Source organism: Canis lupus, chromosome 6, assembly GCF_003254725.2.
Source record: "Canis lupus dingo isolate Sandy chromosome 6, ASM325472v2, whole genome shotgun sequence".
NCBI lineage: Eukaryota > Metazoa > Chordata > Mammalia > Carnivora > Canidae > Canis > Canis lupus.
Window position 1 is genome coordinate 24296517 of NC_064248.1, and position 24264 is coordinate 24320780.

Below are 24264 nucleotides of genomic sequence, written 5' to 3' on the forward strand. Positions count from 1 at the left end.
ATCATGTCATCTGCGAAGAGGGAGAGTTTGACTTCTTCTTTGCCAATTTGAATGCCTTATATTTCTTTTTGTTGTCTGATTGCTGAGGCTAGGACTTCCAGTACTATGTTGAATAGCAGTGGTGAGAGTGGACATCCCTATCTTGTTCCTGATCTTAGGGGAAAGGCTCCCAGTGTTTCCCCATTGAGAATGAGATTTGCTGTGGGCTTTTCCTAGATGGCTTTTAAGATGCTGAGGAATGTTCCTTCTATCCCTACACTCCCAAGAGTTTTGATCAGGAATGGATGCTGTATTTTGTCAAATGCTTTCTCTGCATCTATTGAGAGGATCATATGGTTCTTGTTTTTTCTCTTGCTGATATGATCAATCACATTGATTGCTTTATGAGTGTTGAACTAGCCTTGCATCCTGGGGATAAATCCCACTTGCTCATGGTGAATAATCTTCTTAATGTATTGTTGGATCCTATTGGCTAGTATCTTATTGAGATTTTTTGCCATGTTCATCCATGTTCATCAGGGATATTGGTCTATAATTCTCCTTTCTGGTGGGGTCTTTGGTTTTGGAATTAAGGTGATGCTGGCCTCATAGAACGAATTTGGAAGTACTCCATCTCTTTCTATCTTTCCGAACAGCTTTAGTAGAATAGGTATGGGTTCTTCTTTAAATGTTTGATAGAATTCCCCTGGGAAGCCATCTGGCCCTGGACTTTTGTGTCTTGGGAGGTTTTTGATGACTGCTTCAATTTCCTCCCTGGTTATTGGCCTATTCAGGTTTTCTGTTTCTTCCTGTTCCAGTTTTGGTAGTTTGTGGTTTTCCAGAAATTCATGCTCTCTTTCTGTCTCTGTCTTTCTCACTCTTTCTCTCTATCTTATATAAATAAATAAATACAATCTTTAAAAAACAAAAACAGAGAGCTAGGTCTCGTTTGGACCGTGGTTATCAAATTAGATGTCAATACATTCTTAATCTGATACCCTCAGCCTTTTAGCAGGGAGAGTAGAGACCTTAGAAGAGACAAGAGCACATCTTGGTCCTGTAGGAACTTATGCTCTTACTACTAGAATAGGCATATAAGTAGCTATAAAGAAATGCACCTTCCTAAACAAACATAAAACCTAAAGCCTGTAAGGGTACCTCCTGGAAGAAAATTTGCTGACAAAGAAGTGCACCATCACCCTGTGCCTGAGACTTACCTTCACTTGTGTTCTCTCTTGGGTACCATCTAGCTCTATCATACTGACTTCAGTGAGGGAAAACCACTGTTTCTTTAATTTTATATTTTAATTCTTATATTTAATATAGTGCTATCAAAAACTTATTTATAGATGGGACAGGCTGTAATGTTCTAAAGACCTGGAAAAGTCTACAGAGAGAGCCTCAGAAATGTAGATGGTCTGGCCTAAGGCAAAACAGCTTCTGACAGGGCTCAAATTACTCAATAAGTATAAGCTTCCCCTGAAACCCTTACTTCTCCCTTAATGAACCACCCAGATCATCCTTCTAGGCATTTAGACCCTTCCAAAACCAAGAGAAGCTGAGGCCTCTTGCCCCAAACTTGGGTCATACTTCTTGTTTCTTGTCTGTAGACCTGCGTCTTCCTGGAATGGTTGGAATTGGAAATGAGCCCATCATTCACACACACTATACACACAGATGTGTTTCCTCCTTGCAGACTAGTGTGTTGTCCATAACTACGAAATACCAGGTGGCACCCACATACTGTGGAATCTGGACCAGCTAGAAAATACATCATGGGGTTAGTGAGAAGGATTTGATGTAGCTTCCAGAGAATTACCTAATTCTTTTTGTAGAAAACTGAGTGTAGAAAACCTGAGTTTCAGAGAATGATATTAATGAAGGGAGTGGAGTATCCCAAAGCAGAATGTATGGGATAATGTCAGTTTTCTAAAATATTTTTATTTGTAATAGCTATAATAAACAGAATGCTTTCTATGTGCTAAGCATTGTGCGAAATGTTTTATAAGCTTTATTAACCCCAACCTTGTAAGATAGGTACTGAAATTACCTCTACTTCTTGATGGATGAGAAACTGTTGGAATTGGAATCCAGGACTGTCTCATGATAAAGTGCTTGCCCTGAACCACCTCTCTGTAATGGCTTTCATGTATGTATACACACATGCACACATACATGTAGAAGAGGCCTAAATGTTTATAGTTACCTCTGGTGGAATTATTGGTGATTGTATAGTTTTTCTTTCAGTTTATTTCTGCTTCCTAAATGGTGAACAGGTACTATTTTTGTAGCAAACGTAATACCAAAAAGGCCTGGTGTCATCCCAAGGTAAGCATTAGTTTCAGCAACTCTGTATCTCAGCAGAGTTCCTTAGCTGGAAGAATCCTGTTTTAGGTAGCAACCAAGTTCATTATGACCTTTCTTGAGCTCAACTTCTTCCTGTTGGTTATCTCCAGGGGAATGTAATTACGGAGGCAGAGTGACTGATGACAAAGACAGGCGTCTCCTGCTGTCCCTTCTGTCCACGGTCTACTGTAAGGAAATTGAGCAAGATCATTACTATATTGCTCCTGGAGACACTTACTACATCCCTCCTCATGGCTCCTACCAGGTGAGGGGCTCTGCAGTCCCCATGTGGCCAGGGGCTGAAGTGTAGGCAAGGAGGGCCCAGGGATAGCCTTGGGCTTCCTAATTTAGGTCCATAAGCTATTTCCAATATTCCAAAAAGCCTCTAAGAGAGACATCATTACTGTTTAATGAAAACTGGGTATTTGATGGATAAGTCCTTCTCAAAATATGAAGTTCATCTTGGAGAGTTAAGAGGAAAGATGGCTAAGATGAGGCCTTACTAGTAAACAGGCTGGAAATTGGTACTTGAAAACAAAGGTTCAGGAGGGGAAAGGACAGAAAAACTGGACGGAAGAATGGGACCAGGAAGAAGAAAACAGGAAACCTATAAGAGATTGAAAAGGGCTTTCTTTTATTGAGCACCTATTACATGCCAAGGCCTACCCCTCTGTAACCTCACTTATCTTCTCATTTACAGATAGGGAAACTGGTGATCAAATCACACAATTTGTTTGCAATAGAACTATGATCTGAACCCAGTTGTGTCTGAGTGCAAAGCCAGAACTATGGGGGGAACAGGGAGAGGCTAGGGGTGGGAGAGGAGATACTCAGACCTCTAGCTTCATACTCACTCCCCAGAAAACCATATGAGGAAGAGCTTGGGGTGTGGACGAGGGGAGAGGAGTGGTGTGTGCGGCAGTGAGCAGGCGTGGCCCATGTTACCAATCCAGTATGATTCTTTCTTGGGTTAGGTCCGGCCAAGCCCTGAGTGATCTCTGGGTTTTGTTTAACTGAAGATTTCCTTTCCAGTCCTATATAGACTATCTCAGGAACCTACCCATCACAGCCCACCCAGAAGTCTTTGGCCTCCATGAGAATGCTGACATCACCAAGGATAACCAGGAAACCAACCAGCTGTTTCAAGGGGTGCTGTTGACCCTCCCTAGGCAGTCAGGAGGGAGTGGCAAGTCCCCTCAGGTAACCAGGCTTGGGGCAGGAGACATAATTCCATTTTCCAGGAAGTTTTCCACCTGGTAGTCACACAGGATTGTGGCTGATGACCAGGAAGGCAGAAAAGTAGAAGTCTGGCAGACCCCTGAGGGAGGGTATGGGTGTTCAGGTCTTCCTGCTGAGAGTCCTTAAATACAGACCTAGAAGAACACCAGTGTTTCCAGACTGTCAGCAGCTCCTGTATACCCCTCATGACTCGTTGCTATACCCATATATCATCTATACTCCATTTACATAATGTTTAAACCTAAATCTCTTTTGCTTAAAAACATTTCTTTTAAAAACTGCAAATTATTACCATAAACGGAAACCCAATGTCATTCCCATAAAGTCACAACAGCCACTAAAAGAAAGCTAAATGGTTATTAGGTTCTTCACAGATGATGTTGCTGAGGCCCTGCTGGCTCTTGTGGAAAGGGGAAGATCAGCCAATGTTACAGAGCATTTAATTAGCACTGATCTGAGACTTTGTCCTTGAGAAGAATGAGAAGGGAAAGGTGGCTTAAACTTGAAAAGAGAGTGACTTTCTCACTATGTGATTCAACACGATTTGCTCCATGTCCTAGAAACACCTAGAATCATTTTGAGTGCCTTTCATGGTTAGTCCATGCTTTATGAAGCACAGACCCATCCCACCATCCTCAGTCTACAGCTGGGGGTGAAATGAGCCCAGTGAGAGGAAGAGACCTGCTTCAAAGCATTCATCAACTCAGAGGCACAGCCAGACCCAGGGCCATGATCTCCTGATGCCACCACACCCTCTTCTTTCCTATTCTTCCTGTCCCTTCCCCACCTTCTGAGCTACCCCAGGTTTAAGCCCTCTCAGCTATAGATTTCTCTTGATTTGGCTCATAGTGCTATAAGTGAGAATAGGTATGAAGATAAAGCAGCCTGCCTGGTCTCAGTGGGAAGAGGGAAGAGGGAAGGAAGTGTGTGTTCCAAGCCTCTCAGATCCACAGGATAGCAGAGCTCTCTGTCTCTGCCACACCCAGGTCCTACTTCCTCCTTGTTCCTCTAGGCCTGTCCCCTCTCCACTTGGCCAACTCTCATTGCCCTGGCCCATTCTTGTTCAATATTAAGGAATGACCTACTGCCTTCCCAGGTATCCTATCCTGTCACTGGCACTGAGCAAGAGATCTGTACTGTGAGCTGGTCCCAAGACACTGGCTGAGGTTGCTGTGGGAGATGGTCTCCTAGGGCTAACCTTAAAGACAGGAGGAGTTTGCCAGGATTCAGTGCTGCCCTGAGGCTATCTGGCTGAGCAGGAATTCCCTGCTCAGCCCTCAGGCACTTGCTTCAGGATAGGGCTCTCATTACTCTACTTTTTTACTTTCTGAGCCAAAAGGTGATGCCTTCCTAAAGACCAGTAGAGAGGTGAGGGACCTCCTTTCCCCCAGGCAGAACTGGCTTCTGTAGGAGAGTCCCAGAAAGGTCATACAGACTGTGATTAAAAAGACTAATGCTCATTGGTTCAGGTTTACCCAGACAAAACCACAGCGCACAGTCCTTGTTTCTTATTCACCTCTCTACTGTCTGTACTTTAAGGAAGTGGTTCAGGAGCTGGCCCAGGACATACTCTCCAAGCTACCCAATGACTTTGACCTGGAAATGGTTGTGAATTTGTACCCTGTGGTCTATGAGGAATCCATGAACACTGTCCTAAGGCAGGAACTCATCAGATTCAACAGGTGGGTCAGGTGGTCTTACTTGGACCCTGGGAGTTGGAGTGTAGGGGTATGATCTAATGGCAGTAACTGATGTGTACCCTTGATTAGGATTGCTGTGCAGAGGAAGTGGTCTGCCCTACCCATAGGGAGGTCTATAAATAGGGCCATCCCAGTGTGTGTTCACTTACAGTTAAATTGTATTTTCTCTTCATTCTCTCCCACTCATTAATATGGCACCTGCAGGGATCCCTGGGTGGCGCGGCGGTTTAGCGCCTGCCTTTGGCCCAGGGCGCGATCCTGGAGACCCGGGATCGAATCCCACATCAGGCTCCCGGTGCATGGAGCCTGCTTCTCCCTCTGCCTGTGTCTCTGCCTCTCTCTCTCTCTCTCTCTGTGACTATCATAAAAAAATAAAAATTAAAAAAAAAATATGGCACCTGCAAAGTCAGATTAAAACAAATACTTGGGACGCCTGGGTGGCTTAGTGGTTGAGGGTCTGCCTTCAGCTCAGGTCGCGATCCTGAGGTCCCAGGATCGAGTCCTGCATCAGGCTCCCCTCAGGGAGCCTGCTTCTCCCTCTGCCTATGTCTCTGCCTCGGTCTCTGTGTCTCTCATGAAAAAAATAAATAAATAAAATCTTAAACAAAAACAATACCAAACAGGCTAATAGTAAAGGTAACTGTTAGAATCACTTTTCATAAACCTTTAGTGCCAGATATGACACCTAGCACCATACATGTGTTTGCATTCAAGCCATAGTATAGTCTTTTGAAATATGCAGTTAGTAATCCCTCTACCACCATTTTACAGATTAAAAACTGTAGGGTTTTTCAAGGTCACATGGTCATTCAGTGATAGAACTGAGTTTGAGCCCAGCTGTCTGATCCCAGAACCCATGTACTTAACCAATATGTGAAATCCGTGTGAACAGAGAAAGTGGTGGAGAGAAGTTTATCCCATTATCCTAACCGTGTAGCGAAGGGGTGTTATGGATGGGCTGGCTGTGGGGCTCAAACTCTCTGGCCCTCTTCACTTCAATTACTGTATATAGCTCAGAGCCCAATAGATAGATAGTCTTGATTTGACTTCTAAATAAAACTGAAAAGATTCTCAAAGACCATCTGTGCCAAATGAGAAAACTTCTCACTTCTGCCTTTGAATCCAAGGTTCTTACTGCTTCTAGTTCTTCATCTGTTACTGTCTCCATTTTGCTCATTGGTCATTGCTCAGTTTTAGGGACAGCCCTGACTCTGAAGGACAAGAGAACTAGAAGAATGTCATCTAAAAAGTCCTTGCCTTCCCAGTTTTAGGATTATTCTCTAGAGTCAACAGGCAGTTGGCCATAAGGGGGAACAAAGCAAAGTATGCGGTGTGAGCCAAGGATGCAGCAGCACTGCTGTGAGTCAGATACCTTGGCATGATAGGATGTAGTTGTCACTCATCCAGATATTAAGCCTAATGGCTTCTCTCTTCTGCCACTCATCCTTTCCTAAGGTCACTAGAGCTCTTCCTCTGTGGTAGCAGGAGCTTTCACTAGCCTGGCCACTGATCATTGTAATAGAAGAGAACAGGGTAACAGCACTCTTACTTTCCAAAGATGGTCAGGATTAATCACATTGAGTAATATTCTTACATTCCCCCCACTACCTTTTTTTGACCTGTTCACTGAGTGATATGAGAAGCCCAAAATGATGAGGTGACAGTTCAGCTTCCAATTCAGGAGAACCATTATTGTGTCTTCTGGGGCATATGTTCCTTCCCTGGGTACTAAAACTTTGAAACAGAGCTCATATTTGCAAAAATAAAAAGCTCCTGCAAGTATATCATTAGGTGTAATAGCTACTCCTCTGTGGTATAATCCCTCAGGTAGTCAGTTTGCCCCCTGACTCCTCAGCAATGCACCTAATTTACTCTTAATATGAATATTTAGTGGTTACACATCCAGGAATCTCTTTCTTGTATTTGATCATTCTCATATCCATTTGGCTGAGATTCCAGAAGTCTTTGGAGATGACAGGTTTTCTCTGGTGGCATGTTCTTTGGCACTCTCAGGTGAATTCCCTCTGGGCTTGGCCAGGTCTCATAACACAGAGGCCAGAGAGAAAGGCAAGCAATCTTGGCTTCTCCCAGACTATCCTTCAGCTGCCTTTTCTCAGGCATGGACCTCATAATCTATAAAAAGAACATCTTTGACAATATGGATCAAACCCCTTCAAATTGTATTACCTTTTCTTAAAAAGGATTTATTTACTTATTTGGGAGAGAGAGTTAAAGGGAGAGAATACAGAAGTAGAATGGAGAAACAGAGGGAGAGAGAAACTTAAGCAAACCCCATGCCCAGCGCAAAGCCCAACATGGGACTCGATCTCACAACCCCAATGTCATGACCTGACCCAAAACCAGGAGTCAAAACCTTAACCTAATATGCTACCCAGGCACCCCAATTGGGTTACCTTTTGACCCAGAAACTCTACCATTAGCAGGAAAATCATTATTAGTTTCCACAAAGAGTGATATGGTTGGATGTCCCTAGCAATGTTGTTTACAATGACAACAAACCTAGAAATACCATGATTCAACATTAGGGAAATTGTTAAATAAAATGAAATATATTGCAGTCATTAAAAAGGATGATTTCGGTCTCTATTGAATTAGAAAGATGCTCCCTATATGCTAAGAGAAAAAAAGATAGAAAAAATGTGTTTACATATAGAAAAATTTGGAAAGATAAACATCAAAGTTATCTTTGGGTGATAAGATACTGGGTGACTTAATTTTTTTCTCATCTTAATAATTTTTCTACAATGAACTTATATTACTTGTATGACCTTTGGAAGAGGGGAAAAGTGAAAGGAGACCTCATGTCAGTGTACTTGGGTAGAAGAAACCTGGACAGCCTGGCTGAGCCAGCATCTTTGTTCTTGCAGGCTGACCAAAGTGGTTCGAGGAAGCCTCATTAATCTTGGCCGAGCCATCAAAGGGCAGGTCCTGATGTCCTCAGAGCTGGAGGATGTCTTCAGTAGCATGATCGTGGGTAAAGTGCCAGCCATGTGGATGGCCAAGTCCTACCCATCACTAAAGCCACTGGGGGGCTATGTGGCTGACCTGCTGGCCCGCCTGGCCTTCTTCCAGGTAACTGGGAGTCAGGGTAACTGAGCATCTGCATGTTCATTCAGGTGGAGAGGACTTCATGAAACGGATTGAACACACACTAGAAAGAGTCTTCCCAGACTTGAGGAGGAAGAGGCAGGGGGGAGACTTTTCAGAGTCTTTGGAAAGATTATAGCCTCTATAGAGGCAGGAGTAGGAACTAGAATAAATGTCACAAACTGGTGGCTCATGGGCCAGATTTGACTAATAGATATATTTGGTTTGGCTGCCTGGTAATTTAAATTTTTTGAGCTAACATGTAAACATTGAATTATTACACATAAAAATCCAGGTATTTGTCCTGCAAAGAAAGGGAAGACTTGAAACAATGGGCCTGCATTCCTGAACGGCAACTGTTAGGAGATGAGTGGCTATTGCTTACTTTAGACATGGCACATAGTTTCCACTGCTATAGTCTTCACTAGTCTCTCTTGTATCCCTGACACAGCCTGCACCTATGCTTTTCTTAAAGTAGAAATATATATCTTCGTACCTTTCAAAAGTGGGAAAAATAGAAGCTAAACTGAGAGGGCTGCCTATTTTTAAAAAAATGAGAAAAAACATCTTTCTTAATGGGACTCATTTACATTACCTGCCTTTGAACTATCTTTGATGTGTTGTTGATTTTGAATTTTTATTTCTGTGCCTCTCCAGGAATGGATTGACAATGGGCCCCCTGTGGTCTTTTGGATCTCTGGATTCTACTTCACACAGTCTTTTTTGACGGGTATCTCTCAGAATTACGCCCGGAAACACACCATCCCCATTGACCACATCGGATTTGAGTTTGAGGTAGATGTGCTTTGGGTTAGGCCAGCTCGAGGGACCAACCAGGGAAAGCAATGTTGCCTATTTCTTATGAGTCCAAACATTTGGATGTATTAAGGCCCAAATGTTTCTGAGATGGTACAAGTAAAGTATTTAGCATAACTTAAAATAGCTCCAAAGTTATGCCTGACAGAATCAGAGGATTCCCAAGTCTTTGTCTCTGTATATATACAAGGAATCTTTCCAGAGGAAAACTCTGCCACTATTATACCAAGAAAAATTAAAGCATCTTCTCCCACTGTTTATTCACCATGGTGGACTCTTAATTTGGAAGGATGTGGATGGTCTTGGGTAGTCTTTTGCTTGAAGTCAAAGGAATGTCCAGTAATCAAATATCACTCTGTCCATACATGGAGAGAAAGGAGTAAGATCCTGTTGTTGGGAGGTTGCAGACTGGTTGTCTAGGTCTTAATTTAGTTTATGAATGAACTTGATTGTCTTTGAAGACATCATTAAGCTGAAAATAATGCAATATAGTAACAAAATAACAGGGATAAACATTGGAGAAAAACAATAAAATCATATTTTTGGTGTTGAAATGATTATATAATTAGAAATCCTAAAGACTCTAGAAATACACCTATCAGAATACTGATAGAAATATACCTATCAGAATACTGATACTCTAGAAATACACCTATCTGAATAGGTATCAGAATACTGTTATGGTGGCTGGATACTGGTTAAATATACAAAAATCAATAGCCTTTTTCCTATTCTAGGAATAAGTACTTAGAAGTAAAAATGTGAAAAATATTTTATTCACAATAACAGAAAATTAGAATTTGACTGATTTTAAATGGATTTTGTGATCTCTGGTTCCCCATAATCTCCACCATTCCTTGTTTTACTATACTTGGACCATTTTCTGTACTTATCTGAAGGAATTTGACTTTACCACCTCTGAATCTAAACAGTGGTGTGCTGGAGCTGGCTCATATCAATTCACCATAGCCAGTTTGTTGCTGGTTATTACATAGTTGATAGCTGACACTGACCGTGTATACCATAGAAATCAACAAAAACTACAAGTCAAGGCTTTATTTCTCCCTACCAGAGAACTGTTTTACCAGCATGTGTCTGAATCTAACTCCTCACTTTATGTATCCAGATCCAGAAAGGGAAAGGACTGTGCAAGGTTGTTAATCTAATTATACTTAATGTGGCCTCCTGACTCCTACATTAGTGCATTCTCTATCCCCACCATATATAAGGGCACCATGCTGACTAGGAATCAGACTTGGTCCATGTGTGAAGGCAGAAGTATTATTACAGAGACCCCAGTGTCCTGGGAAATGCCTATTGGGAAAAGCAGACATTATAGCAGATTTTCTAATCTCTTAATGCTGCCCCATTTAGGGAAAAGGCATAAGAACTTACAAGATTCCTCTCTTCCAGGTAACCACACAAGAAACGGTCATGGAGAGTAGCCCAGAAGATGGGGCCTACATAAAAGGCCTATTCTTAGAAGGTGCCCGCTGGGACAGGAAAACAATGCAGATTGGGGAGTCTTTCCCCAAAATTCTCTATGACCCATTGCCCATTATTTGGCTAAAACCTGGGGAAAGTGCAATGTTTCTGCATCAGAACATTTATGTGTGTCCAGTCTACAAAACAAGTGCCCGAAGAGGCATCCTTTCCACCACAGGCCACTCAACCAACTATGTGCTCTCCATTGAACTACCAACAGACAGGCCCCAGAAGCACTGGATAAACCGAGGGGTGGCCTCTCTGTGCCAGCTGGATAATTAATGGCATCTGTCTCAATGCAGAAAATAAAAGGCATTTCATTCTCGACCACAACCTAGCTTTCCTTTCGTAAGAGGCACATGGTATGATGATGATGGTGGCAGTTATATTAATAGAGCACTTGCTATTATGAGCCAGTATTTCAGAGCAGCCCTATAAAGTAGGTTATTATTATCATCATTTTATGGCTGCAGATATCATGATACAGAGAAGGTAAGTAAGATCTTCCAAATCAGATAGCTACGAAAATAGTGGAGCCTGGATTTGAATACTGACAGTGGGACTCTTTCTTCAACCTAGACCTTTAGTCATTTGGCTAAGCACCTTTGTGTTTTTTTCCTGTTGGTTTCACTATAGCTGCCACTGAAGTTTTAATTGCTGCTTTCCTATTGTGTTTCTATGCACTAACATCAGAGTCTCTCAGGTTCAGAGGATTACTTTCATTTTTTAAGGTTTTGATATATTTGAAAAACACTTTTCACAACAATCTTATGTGGTTTAGGGTATTACTATGGCCATTTTAGAGATGCAAAAATGGAGGCTTAGAAAAATAACTAGCCCAAGGTTCCACAGTTCATCAGTGGTAGAACTGAGACACAAATACTTCTCTACTAGCCTGCAATAGATGCGTATATATTTCAGGAAGAAAGAAGACATGAGAGAACCAGTATTTGTTGCGTGCCTCCTGTGTGCCATGGGTTGTTTATTTATTTATTTATTTGTGTGTGTGTGTATGTGTGCCTCGGCTTTTAGATGTCTTGTTTGTTCCTAACAGTCTCTCCCTCTGGAGGTTCAGGAAGATTATGTAACTTGCCTAAAATCACCTAGCTCTTTCATATTGCAGAGTCAGGTTTTGAGGCAAGGTCTGTCTGGCTCTAGAACCCATGCATTTTTCACTGCCACATGCTGCCTCCCAGTCAACGACTTATTCATAACTATGTTATGATGTAGAATCTTAAATGTGTGGCTGCAACACCTATGTCCAAAAAATTTCTAGTTTATACTGTTTCCCCCCAGGGCTAGCTAGAAGAGAGTCCTGAGGCATATGAACATCACCTTCTTGATATATTTACTTCTCAACTAACTCCTTCACTTAGTGCTTTGGCTTTAAGTGACTTCCTTCAGGGCATTCCACTGGCCAGTTCATTGTTGAGCAAAGACATAAGGCTGTTTGAGTCTAATGTGTCTGCTGGTTTCTCTGCCTCTTCAACTAGAAGAAATGACCTCAGGGTCTTTGTTTTTCCTGAATGTGGGAAGCTTCTGAGAACCAAACAAACATGTTCCAGAAACCTTTTCATGGAAACATGGAGTTGATAAAATTCTGATTAAGAACCTTGAATTCTGAGATTAGCAAATTATCTGATCCTAGAAATTAAGTACAAAAGGGCAGTTCCTCAGATCTTGCCAGGAGGTAATAAAGAAACAGCAAAGAGGAGCAGTCTCTTTCAGCTCAATGTAGGTAGCTTACTAGTTATTTTTTTGAGAAAGACAGTCCCTCCCCCCACACCCCCAGTGGGAGAGAGAAAATCAGAATGAATAGAGAGCTGGAACTGCCATTATCATTCCAAGTAAGATTGTTAGTCATGTGAGATGGAAAGATGGTCAGGATCCCAAATGCCTTAATCTTGGACTGGTTAAATCATATTGTAAGCTTTAAGGCAGTGAGGGGGTTGCTAAGAGAACAATTGAATTTTAATTATCTAACCCCCAGCTTCAGCAACAAAAAGCTGAGGGAGGCAGGGACTGACTTTCATTCCTCAGGGGTCAAGGGACAGAATGTTTCTGTACGATGGATTAAATTTTTGTAATTTAAAAAATTTCCTCCACTTTGAAAAGAAAGAGTGCCCTAAATTTGAGGTCATTTTCTACTAGGGCCAATGTGATAATTAATGTCTTCCCCTGGGAAAGAGCAGTATGTTCTTCAGAAATCCTGGTGAGTTAGAGGCTGGAGTCCTGGGGCAGAGATGGCCAGAGACAGCTTGGTGAGAAGCTGCAGGTCCTGCCTATAAATAGCTCAGAAGATAACATCAGACAAACATTGTCACCAAGCTAGTTTTTGCTCTTTAAAAATCTAGCTGTTGGGTAAATAGTTTTCAGTCCTTGTCAGTGTTGGAAGAAAATTTCATTGAAAGAGGGGACATAGGGATGATAAATTCTACTTTTAAAAGACCAAAGATGAAAAAAAAAAAAAATAAGACCAAAGATGATGGGAGGAAAAAGAAGCTATTATAAACATAACTTATATGGAAGTTTTGACAGTAAATTGACAATTATGTTTCTGGGTATTAGAATATACATCTTTGCAAAGGAGGCTAGGCATATAAAATGCACATTTAGGTAAGATTCCTGGCACATAGAAGACACTCAGGAGATGGACTTCCATTTTGGAAGAGGTTGGGTGGGAAGGGTGGTTTCTACACTTTGACAGAGTTAAAGGCAAAGGTTGCACAGTCAAAATCACCTTGAATTACTTAGAAAGGGACCAGGAAAGAGAAAGGCAAGCCATGTCTCAGTTGGTCCAGCAGAGCCAGTTTTTCCTCCAATGCAAGAACAGATCACTGTTTCAATGGTTGATCATCAGATAAGTACTTGATTTCATAGGCCCTATGTTTCATGAGAAAATGCTTAAACCCTAGAACCACATCTGAGCAGGGTACGCTTCCACAGTGAGACCAGATTTGAAGGAGAGTGATAGAACAGCAGATTCATGTTTCCCAATTCAAGCGAGTCTAGGGTTTATGCTTACTCAATGGCCAACACATCTGTCAGCACATTTAAATTTCTCGTCTCTCTTCACCAAAGATTGTGTTCAATATGCATATGCTAGTGCCACAGTTGATATGTTCTCCATGTCCTTGCCAAACTCTGTAGTACTTACTTACCCTCAGCATGAAAGTGTATGCTTTTGCTCACAGGTGCAGGTTTTGGGATTGAAATATAATGTTTACTTTGACTGAAAGGATCTAGGTGACAAGGGATTCTTACATTTAGGTATGGGCAGGAAGTTATATCTGCTGCTTCTGAGGGTCACAAAGCCATTTTGGAAAAGAATAGAGAAAGACCAAAATTGATATAGGTTTGTCTTTATTGGTGATGCTCATTCTCTTTGGAGGTCAAAAGGAATAATAATGAGGTACACATGACTTGCCATGGGACTCCACACATGCAGGGGTATAAGTCTTTTATATTTTGATTTCTCTTTGTACCATTTCTGTTTAGACATAATTTGAAAGCTGGGTTGGCCCTTGTACTTTCTAATGTTAAGATAAAATACTTATAATGAATGCAGCAGTATGGGTTTCAAGTGAGCCTTTCAGATCCTATGTGCATCCTTAAGACAGGCCTTAAGATAAAGTAAACATATGTGCATTTACTTAACACAACTACTTTTGTGTATGTTGGGGGAAGGGATGGGTCTCAAGTAAAATTTCCATGAAACAATACACTCAATCCAATGATGCACTTAAGAAAAAAAAGATATATTTATCTTAGAGAAAGCACAAGCAGGGGGAGGGGAAAGAGGGAGAGAGAGAGAATCCACAAGCAGGTTCCTGCTGAGAGAGGAACCCAACACAGGGCTCCCAAGACCTTGGAATCAGAACCTGAGCTGAAATCATCAGATGCTTAACCAACAGAGCCACCCAGGCATCTGCAATGAGGCACTCCAATGAGAAGTTTATCTGGGAATTGGGAAGGTCAAAAGATAATAGAACATACACAAAGAAACCCACTTTCAAGCAAGCCTTTGTGTTTTAAGCAAAAACTCTGGGGAAAAAGCCTAAAAATATTCTGAAGGTGGTATATAGTTTTATAGTTGCTATGAGAACTTCCAGCAACTGGCTAATTTCTTCATATCAGCTGGCATGTTTGGCAAATGGCATTTCCATGAAAAAGCTTTGTCATCCTTGTCTTCCTTTTACAGGCCTTAGTCTTGTTTCCAAATGATGCTTCAGTGAGGGTGTAAGCTCTAGGGTTAGTGTCATCCATGTAGGCAACAAGATTCTGATGAACTGAAAAGATGTGTGAGCACAGATCATGGGGTGAATACCAATATTTTTGAGGTTTTTAAGAAGATACTTAAATTTTTGCCCCTAATCAAGCAGAAGGGTTTTGTCATCTGGTTTACATTCAAGACCTAGTTGGCTCATCATTCTGAGAAACAAATTTTCTTCTGGGTTAGGAAATCTCATCATGAGACTTGAGATATACTGGTTTGGAAAATTTCCTCAGTTTTTCCTGGCTTCGAAGTCCCCGGCCTCGTAGTGGGGTAAGGCCCATTGGAGGCAGATGAATCTGAATAATGAGAACAAGAATAATGATAATATTAAGAATGATAATCATTACAGCAGCTTATACTCATTGAGATTTTACTAGGTACCGTGCTCTCTGCTAAGCACTAAGTCTACACTGATTCATTAATCCTTTAAGTCCTCATACACATTAATCCTTACAATAATCTTATAAGGAATTAGATAATGTCTATAGATGAGAAATGGAGGCTCACAAGTTAAATACCTCAAGCTACTATGTACTTCAAGTGGTAGAACGAGGATTTGAACCCAGATCTGATTCTAGAGCTTGTGCTCTTTCATACTGCCTCCATGGAGGGAAAAATGACTACAGATCACATGATGAGATGAAACTCCAAAGAAGAAAAGAAAAAAAGTTTGTGTATACAAAGCTATAGTAAGAAACTGGGACCAATCTAAATGTCTACTAAATGGCTGCTGGGTAAATTATGGCACACTCTTGTAACAGGATACAGCAGCAACCATTTAAAAAGATGGGAAGCAGAAATGACCAGAACAGATGAAGTAAACTAAGCAAGCAGCAAACAGTATGCCCAGTATTCCATGTACATTAAGAAAATGTATGTACACAAATATATAAACAAAGACAAAGGATATATTGCCCAAATTAGGTTGAGCCGGTACAGTATAAAATTGTTGTTTTTCTAGGTCAAGAGTAGGACACATAATTTCATATGGCCTAACCTAGCTGGTACAGTGCTAACTTCCACAGGGTGAAAATTTTGGACCATTTTCACTTTCAACCTCATGCACTTCCCTTTAATGCTATTAACAACAAATCTGTCCTTCATTATAAGGAAAATAAAATTATTTCCATAAAAAAGATGAAAGTCAAAAAGAGAAAGTTATATAAATATAAGCTAGCATTCCCTTCTACATGTGGGAGAGTTGTAAGAGTATGAGAAATCAGGCATCAATTGGCATTTTAGTTTGTTGTGATGGATTGGGGGCATGCAAAGATAGCTTACTTCCAACACGCCTGCTACAGAAGCTCTAGGCTTCTCGGCAAACGCTAGCCCTCTTGGTATGCGTTCTTGGAAATAACTGGGTTGGTGAGGATAAGTACCTACCACAAATTAACTGGAGTCACACTTACTGGCCTTGGATAAGGAATCTGGTAATGTAGTCCAATTTCAATCCTGGCTGTGCATTCATCTATACACTGTTTAATCAGGTCTGTGTCTGTGAGCTATTAAAAGAGGAAAATGGGTAAGATTCTTAGCATCTTTCTAATGCTCCTTATGTAGAGGTGTACATCTTCAATTTTCTCAGCTCACCAGCCAGTAAATGAAATGTTGATTATTTGAAAAATCAAAAGCAATTTAACATAAAATTTACTGTGGATTTTAAACTTTTAAAAAATTATTTAATAGGGTAATATGAACACATAGTAAAACATTTTTCAAATAATACAAAAAGATTTAAAAACGAAGTCTTCCTTTAATCTCTGTCACAGTTCCCCTTCTCAAAGACAATAGTTGTTAGCAATTTCTTTCTTGTCCTTCCAGGGATATTCTATGTAGATATAAGCCTAAATATATATATTTTGGTTTTTTTCCTTAAACAAATTATAGCTCACTTTGTTTTGACCCTTGCTTTTCCCCCTAACAACTTGAAGCTCCTTCTAGATTTACAGAGAGCTGCCCATTCTTTTTAATAGATGCACAAAACTCCAACATAAAGCCATGTTATAATTTAATCAATCTTTTTCTGATGGACATTTAGGTTATTTCCAGTCTTTTGCTATTATAAACAATTTTATTATGGATCCCTCTAAAATTGTTTTTGGCTTACATGCAAATATATCTAAAAGATAAATTTCTGGAAAATGCAGGGTCAAAGGGTATATGTTCATGCATTTTGAATTCTTACAGATATTCCCTCTAGATTCAAACTACTCTCTAAGAGATTGTACCAATTTATATTCCCACCAACACTGAATGAGAATGCTTCTTCACGTCCTCCACATGTTGACCAAACTTTAACTGAATTGTTTTAGCAAATGCTGTCTAGAAGCTCCCTAAGTAAGATATCAGAGAATGATCCACCTCTTCTTTTGAACTGTAAACTTCCTTGTAAGGGGAAGAAACAGCTTTTTAAATTCCCAACTAGTAAAATTATGGTAGTCCAGTTTCAAGTAAAGAAATCACAAGTTCGTTCCAAAAAACAGAATGCCAGGCAGAAGCACAGAAACCCTTTCTTTCCAAGGATGGAAAATGAGTTGACACATGGCTCTGCTGAGTTTGCAAGTGGGCCTCAAAGCAGACTTGGGATTGCACCAGTCCCAGATGACACCCACAGTGACGTCTGGGCCAGTGAGGCTTGGAAATTCCAAGGGCGTGCCTGTCCTATGGTACCTTTTGGAGCAGAGAAGGGTTCTAGGAACTGCAATGCACAGAACTAGAGCTGGGTCCCTTGGGGCAGAGGCTCAGCTTTCTGACCTCTGGGCTTCTCAGAATCTGTTGCTCTGATGTCCACATCAGGAATAGATTTCCATGTTCCCATTTGCCATTAGGATTCAGAGCAATTCATGAGATACTTTTGGATTATTATTAAGCTCTTACAAGCAAGTGAAGTTCCAAGAAACAACTTCTATCTGCATAAGGGACTGGGGAGAAAGGAGCCCCTGATAAAGATATGTATGGTTAAGGGGGCTGAGGGGCCCTAGGACTCCAGCTGTCCATCTGAATAAGTCTGGGTTACAGTTCTCCAAACTCAGTCATTTAGAGGCTGCTTTCATGATTCTGCTAGATCCACACACCATTTATACTCATATTAAACTTTTTCTTTAAATATTATGCTTTATCCTAAGCATAGTATTTGTAAAATCATCTGATATTTTATTATCTTTCTAATACATGGCAAAACAAGTACACATTTTAAAATTAAAGACTCATATACCTCCTCCCCAGGCATAACAAAATAATCTCACTCATGTAGCATCACTGGCACATACGCTTCCCTATGGCTCATACCACACTGGGCCAGTTCAAGCAGAGGCAAAGGAAAGCTTGATTACTGCCATAACTGAAAACCCAAAGAGTTTTGAGAAGTCCTCACATAAATGAGCCTGAAAAGATTTACTGGGTACATCCTGCTATGATACCCCCAGCACCGGGCTAGACACGGTGAGGCCCATGGTCCCTGTCCTTCAACTATCCAGGCAGAAAAACTCTGATGCATAAAGCTCTAGAAAAAGCATGGAGGCATGTAATTAACAGGGCAATGACTACTGTAGATGGCTACACAGGAATTCAGAAAAGGTTTCTGCCACAGGTTGAGTGAAGGCAGAGAAGTTGAGGAAGACTTCCTGGAGAAGGTAAGTTAAGCCAAAGAATTTTTAAATGCTCATGAATTCAGTGACAACCACAAGGTAGGTCCTATGGGGTATACAAGAAAGTATAAGACATTGTCTGTGTGCTCAAGGAACTGATAATCTGGTTGGGGAGACCACACCAACATAAATGAAATAAGAAAGAAGGTGACCAACTACTTAGGGGAAGGCATAGGTTAGTGGTCTCCCAACTTTTTGATGATCTACTTTTTTTTTTTTTTTAAAGATTTTATTTATTTATTCATGAGAGGACAGAGATAGAGGCAAAGACACAGGCGAGGGAGAAGCAGGCTCCCTGTGGGGAGCCCAATGTGGGACTCAATCCCAGGACCTTGGGATCATGCCCTAAGCCAAAGGCAGATGCCCAACCACTGAGCCACCCAGGTGCCCAGATTATCTATTCTCAATAAAAAATTTCTGAGCCCACAGCTCCCATTTATGTACTCATATTGATTTATAAATATATTAGTAAGTTCATTAAATGTACCAATAAGCTCATAAAAATACATAAAATAGGGGCACCTGGATGGCTCAGTCCCTTAAGTATTCCATGTACATTAAGAAAATGTATGTACACAAATATACATCATGCCTGTTGTGAGCTTTTTCAGGTGGCAGATGAGAGCCTGAGGCTGGGTATTCAGATATGGGGGGCAGGAATCCTAAAGTGGATGCATGGGCCTCAGCACAGAAGGCTGACTTTCAGAGGCTCCTTACAGTGGGCAGAAGGGTGTGTGGAGAAGACACAGCCAAAAGGGACACAGAAACAGGGGTCAGAGAGGGAAAAGAGAGTAGACTGTCAGGAGATTTCATGAGGGGAACAGTAACAGCATTGATTTTGTGAGATCAATAAGAAGGCAAGAAAAGTCAGAAACTAAGAGTCTCTTTCCGTGCTTAGTGCCAGGCAGTCTTCATAAGAAGCTAATAGCTGATGCTTTATAGTTTATTGAGATGGGTCAAATCAAGCCTCTTACAAATGGTCCTTGACTCCCTGGTGTCTGGGTGTGCAGTTCCGTTAAACTAGCTAGTAGAGGCACTATCTTACCCAATTCTGTGCTCCCAAAGGGCAAATCACTCTTCTAGCCAAAGAGGCTTGAGTTCAAAGAGAAGTTATGAAGGGAGCCCTGTGTCTTAATCCTAATTCTCTTTCCTCTGAATGAGTTTATACTTGGAGGCCTTGAATAGTTTATGAATTGGAAGAAAGAAAAAAAAAGTTTAACTGCACACCTCCTGCTGGAAGAGCTGGTGACAGGCACAAGTGTGTGAAGAACCCTGAAAGCCCTCAGTGGCCTGACTTGTGTCACCTGGCTCATGGTGTCCTCCAAGGGCACAGAGCCATTTGAGACCTGAAACAAATGAAGAGAGAAACCCAGACTGGGCTCTGCTTCCCGGTGGTTGAGCAAGCTAGTGCGCTGTGCCTCTGGGCCCTTTCTGCCCCACACTCTACCACTGTGACCTATACTGCTCAGTCCTCTCAATTTTCGGAAGAAAAAGAACAAACGTCATAAGAAACTGCCCTCCTCCTTACAATCTCCAGTTAGGGTTTACTTACGTTTTTGTTTTTCTGGAACAGTGTTCTGGCTTCATTTAATATGTACTGTTTTTCTTTAATGGTGTCTTCCATCTGCCCTGATGCTGCCTGCCATTTCCTCACAAGCCTGAAAATTCTGCGGTAGAGGCCAAGAACTTCTTGTCGTGTTGCTGTTGTCATCCTCAGACCCACCAAAATAGAAGAGGGAAAATTTGCATGAAAATTCAAATTTTGACAGTAGGCAGCTAGGCAGATGTATATTTTTTTAATCAGGCTCTTTAATTAGTCTAGAAATAATTGCTCTTTCTCAACAGATCTGTTTAGTAGCATTGCCAGAATGGTGCTGTAGGAATATCAGCTATCTCTCAGCTGTCTTTGCATATCATCCCATGGTTGAGAGTTAATGTTTGCCATGACGGCCATGTTTACAAACACAGTAAACCAAAATTCGATTGTGCTATACTTAAAAGCCGTAAATTCTTTACCAGACTAACATAGGAAGATGCATTTAGTGTGTATTTTTGTAAAACTACAATACTCATCAGAATGCCTGGAAAAGGCACATTTTGAATAACTAAATATTCTGGTTCAGTAACTTGAATTTAATGCAGGGGTTGTAAATTTAAGCACCCTTGGGGCTTGCAGATAAAATGAGGAAGCCTGGTTGGGTGGGGACAATAGCCAGATGGAAAGGATGTAACCCCCTGAAAAAGGATAGTTGCTACTTAGCTCCAGGCAGCTGCTGCCACATAGAAATGAGGGCCTAGGGCAGCTCCTGGGTGGCTCAGTCAGTTGGGCGTCCAACTCTTGATTCTGGCTTGGGTCATGATCTTAGGGTCATGGGATCAATCCCCATGTTGGGCTCTGTGCTCAGTGCAGAGTCTGCTTGGGATTCTTTCTCTCTTATCCCTCTGCCCCTCCCCACAACTCTCTAAAATAATGAATAAATAAAATCTTTAAAAAAAAAAACAAATGAGGGCCTAGGAATGCCAGATTTCCAGATACTTTAATAATAGGTAGCAATCCAGATTTCTCAAATGTGAAATCTCAAAAAAGACATTAATTCGTTCTTTTTGAAAGTGTGAGTACCATGAAGGCCAAACAAAATGGGCCTGCAGGCTCCATTCCACCCAGAGGCTGCCAGGTTGCACCTTCTCTTTTGGTTCATCATAACTTTGTTGAAAAGATTTCTCAAAATTGTTGGTCTGCTTCCTTGTCCACCTAAGAACCACACAGTAAGGACAACTGAAAATCTTTCTGATGACTGAAGAGCTTGTGGCCTCTTTGGGTTTTTACTCTGAAAAATGAATTTTAATTTCAGAGGACTTAGCTAAATGAGTCCTGACCTAAGTATATTCCCTAAAGTTAACTGCAATTTTCTTTTTAAGTTTTTAAATTTATTTATGAGAGAGAACGCACAAGCAGAGAGAAGCAGCTCGATCCCAGGAGCCCCGGACAATGACCTGAGCTGAAGGCAGACACTTAACCAACTAAGCCACCTGGGCGCCCTGCTAATTGTATTTTTAAAGATTAAATTCCTGGAAAAAAAAATTAGTCAGCTTTATTTGTATTATGAAATATTTAGGTATACAAACAGATATAGAGAATATTAACAGCCATATATTCACAATGAAGCTTAAGGAATACATTACATATGTATATACCCCTTCCAGTCAAATTCCCCTTCCTCTCTCCTAGAATGAACCACCATTCAGAACTTGTTATTTAGCTTCTCACACATAGCTTTACACATAACATTACATAGTATTGCTTAGCACGTTTACAAATCTTATTTATTTATTTATTTATTTATTTATTTATTTGCAAGTTTACAAATCTTATATAGACCCTTGAACAACATGGGGCTTAGGAACACTGACCACTACACAAAAATCTGTGATTAATTTTTGACTCCCTCAAAAACTTTACTACTAGCTTACTGTTGAGACGAAGTCTACTTGATAACATAAGCAGTGAACACACACACACACACATATATATATATTATATGCTATATTCTTACAATGAAATAAGCTAGAGAAAAGAAAATATCATTAAGTAAATCATGAGGAAAATACACTTACAGTGTTCTGTATTTATCTCACATAATCTCTGTACGGTTTGGACCTGCACGGTTCAAACCCATGTTGTTCAAGGGTTGACTCTATATAAAAGGTATTATGTTCTTCTGCAACTTGCTTTTTTGCACATGTACATTTATGTTGTTATATATAGCTCTAGCTCATATATTCTCAATATTGTAATTTAGCCCACTGTATGAAGATATCCGAATATACTTGTCTATTCTGCTAATGTCCTAATGTTGGACATTAGGTGTTTTTGTTGTTGTCATTTTGCTTATGCAAAAACTTTAGCCTATGTGTTCACTATTTACTTCTACATCTAAAAGAAATTCAGGGAAGATAGAGTTGAACTACGACATGATTCTGATTAGTCAGATTTTAGAGAATAAATACACTCTTTAACAAAGGGTAGCCTGGGAAGACAGGGACAGATTTGGTAAGCGAGTAGCAGGGCCAGGCACTGGGACACCTCATTATGAGTGGTTTTCCTCAAACAGGCTCATCAGGATGGGGAAGTAGGATGCTCACTGCCCTATGGAACAGGACCCATTTCTAACCCAAGGGGGAGGGGTAACATGTAGAGATCATATGCTTGTAGGATGGATGGTCCTGAGCTTATGAGAACTTGGGCAGCTAAATAATGCAGGTGAGAGCTGGAAAGAGTTTTACTTCTCTAGAAATTCTAAGTACCTGCAAGGAATTTACCTTACAGAGGATTTCTTCATAAGATTGCCCTTCCTGGGGTTCCCTGGGTGGCGCAGCGGTTTGGCGCCTGCCTTTGGCCCAGGGCGCGATCCTGGAGACCCGGGATCGAATCCCACATCGGGCTCCCAGTGCATGGAGCCTGCTTCTCCCTCTGCCTATGTCTCTGCCTCTCTCTCTCTCTCTGTGACTATCATAAATAAATAAAAGTTAAAAAAAAAAAAAAAAAAAAAAAAAAAAGATTGCCCTTCCTGACCCTGGTGATCTTTCTTGAGCAATGCAGAATGAACCAAGGCTTAACCATTGGCTAAAAAGTATGAAAGCACTACTTCACCCAATTCAAAAGTTAAAAATGAAAGTTATAATCAACACCAATTCTGACGTCCGTGAGGCCTCCCAGAAAAAATGCTTAAGAAGAAATCCGTAAAAACCAAGAAAGAACATACGCTTTGTGGCTAGTCGTAATAAAAACCCATGAGATGATGATGACTTTTCCTGGTAAGGAAACAGGTTTCTGAGTTTCTGGTTCTCCCTAAAACTCCATGGTTTCATGTGAAAAATACATGAGTCAGTTCCTGTGCGGGGCAGGGAGTCTGTAACTTCTATTAATGATTGCTTCACTTCCCTGTCATTAACAGATGAAACTTCCCTGACTATATGACACTTGAGGAAAATGAAGGTCTGGCATATTAAAACAGCAGCAACCTTCTCCAAAGCCTGACTTTCACTGGTTTCTTTCTACTACTAGAAGGAGCCACAGCTTTAAACTGTAAGATCATATGCTATAATCAGATACACAGCCCTGCAATTAGAGTACTCAAGGTAAGGAGCAGTACTAACAATTGGTACTATTTTAATAGGACCATTTTCAAAACACATTAATTGATGTTTTAAGTGCTTTGAAAACTAATCCTGTAACGGAGATAAGTGATGTCTCCCTAGGTGACCCAGAAAGCTTAAGTCCCAAAATTTCTAGAGAAAAGGGTCTGAAGCTGTACTTCCCATTGTGTACTAATAGCAAGTCTAGCTTAATAACACTTGCTTCCAAGTCTTCAGAGAACAGACAAGAAAATGCCTCTTTTGCTGTTTTCTTACTGGATTTGAGTTCTTTGAGGGAATGTTTTTACTTTAGGGGTACATATCCATGCTGTTCTTGACCGCCTCCCTTTTAGCTGACCAACCCCTACTCATCCCAGTGAAAATATGGATGTTTCAGAATATCCTCCCCTCACCACGCATTATTGGGTCAGGTGTCTGTTGAACCTTTCCATGGATCCTTGAATTTCTTCTTTGTAGTACTAGTCACTCAAGTAATAATGGTTTATTAGTTCTGTCTTCCCCCAATTGATTC

General features: G+C 40.9%; 2 protein-coding genes across 17 annotated transcripts in view; one reads left to right on the top strand and one right to left on the bottom strand.

Moving 5' to 3' along the window:
• The window catches only part of DNAH3 (dynein axonemal heavy chain 3), a 171473-nt gene extending 160473 nt beyond the window's left edge, over window positions 1-11000 (top strand). For 2 of the 3 annotated variants that reach the window (XM_025416293.3, XM_035718065.2), the window contains 6 exons: window positions 2436-2590; window positions 3358-3525; window positions 5104-5246; window positions 8153-8357; window positions 9030-9167; window positions 10602-11000. In XM_025416293.3, coding sequence (XP_025272078.1) covers window positions 2436-2590; window positions 3358-3525; window positions 5104-5246; window positions 8153-8357; window positions 9030-9167; window positions 10602-10955 — 1163 coding nt within the window. In that variant the 3' untranslated portion in view covers window positions 10956-11000. Of the gene's footprint in view, window positions 1-2435; window positions 2591-3357; window positions 3526-5103; window positions 5247-8152; window positions 8358-9029; window positions 9168-10601 lie in introns of those variants that run through there. The other variant, XM_049111320.1, reaches the window with a different exon arrangement.
• Window positions 1901-24264, bottom strand: part of LYRM1 (LYR motif containing 1) — a 32005-nt gene continuing 9641 nt past the window's right edge. For 3 of the 14 annotated variants that reach the window (XM_049111353.1, XM_049111352.1, XM_049111350.1), the window contains exons 2-4: window positions 20149-20308; window positions 16359-16451; window positions 14020-15245 (exon numbers count right to left, since the gene is read on the bottom strand). In XM_049111353.1, coding sequence (XP_048967310.1) covers window positions 15129-15245; window positions 16359-16451; window positions 20149-20307 — 369 coding nt within the window. In that variant the 5' untranslated portion in view covers window position 20308 and the 3' untranslated portion in view covers window positions 14020-15128. Of the gene's footprint in view, window positions 2512-9423; window positions 9661-14019; window positions 15246-16332; window positions 16452-20148; window positions 20309-21216; window positions 21349-24264 lie in introns of those variants that run through there. The other 11 variants (XM_049111349.1, XM_049111354.1, XM_049111345.1 and 8 more) reach the window with 8 other exon arrangements.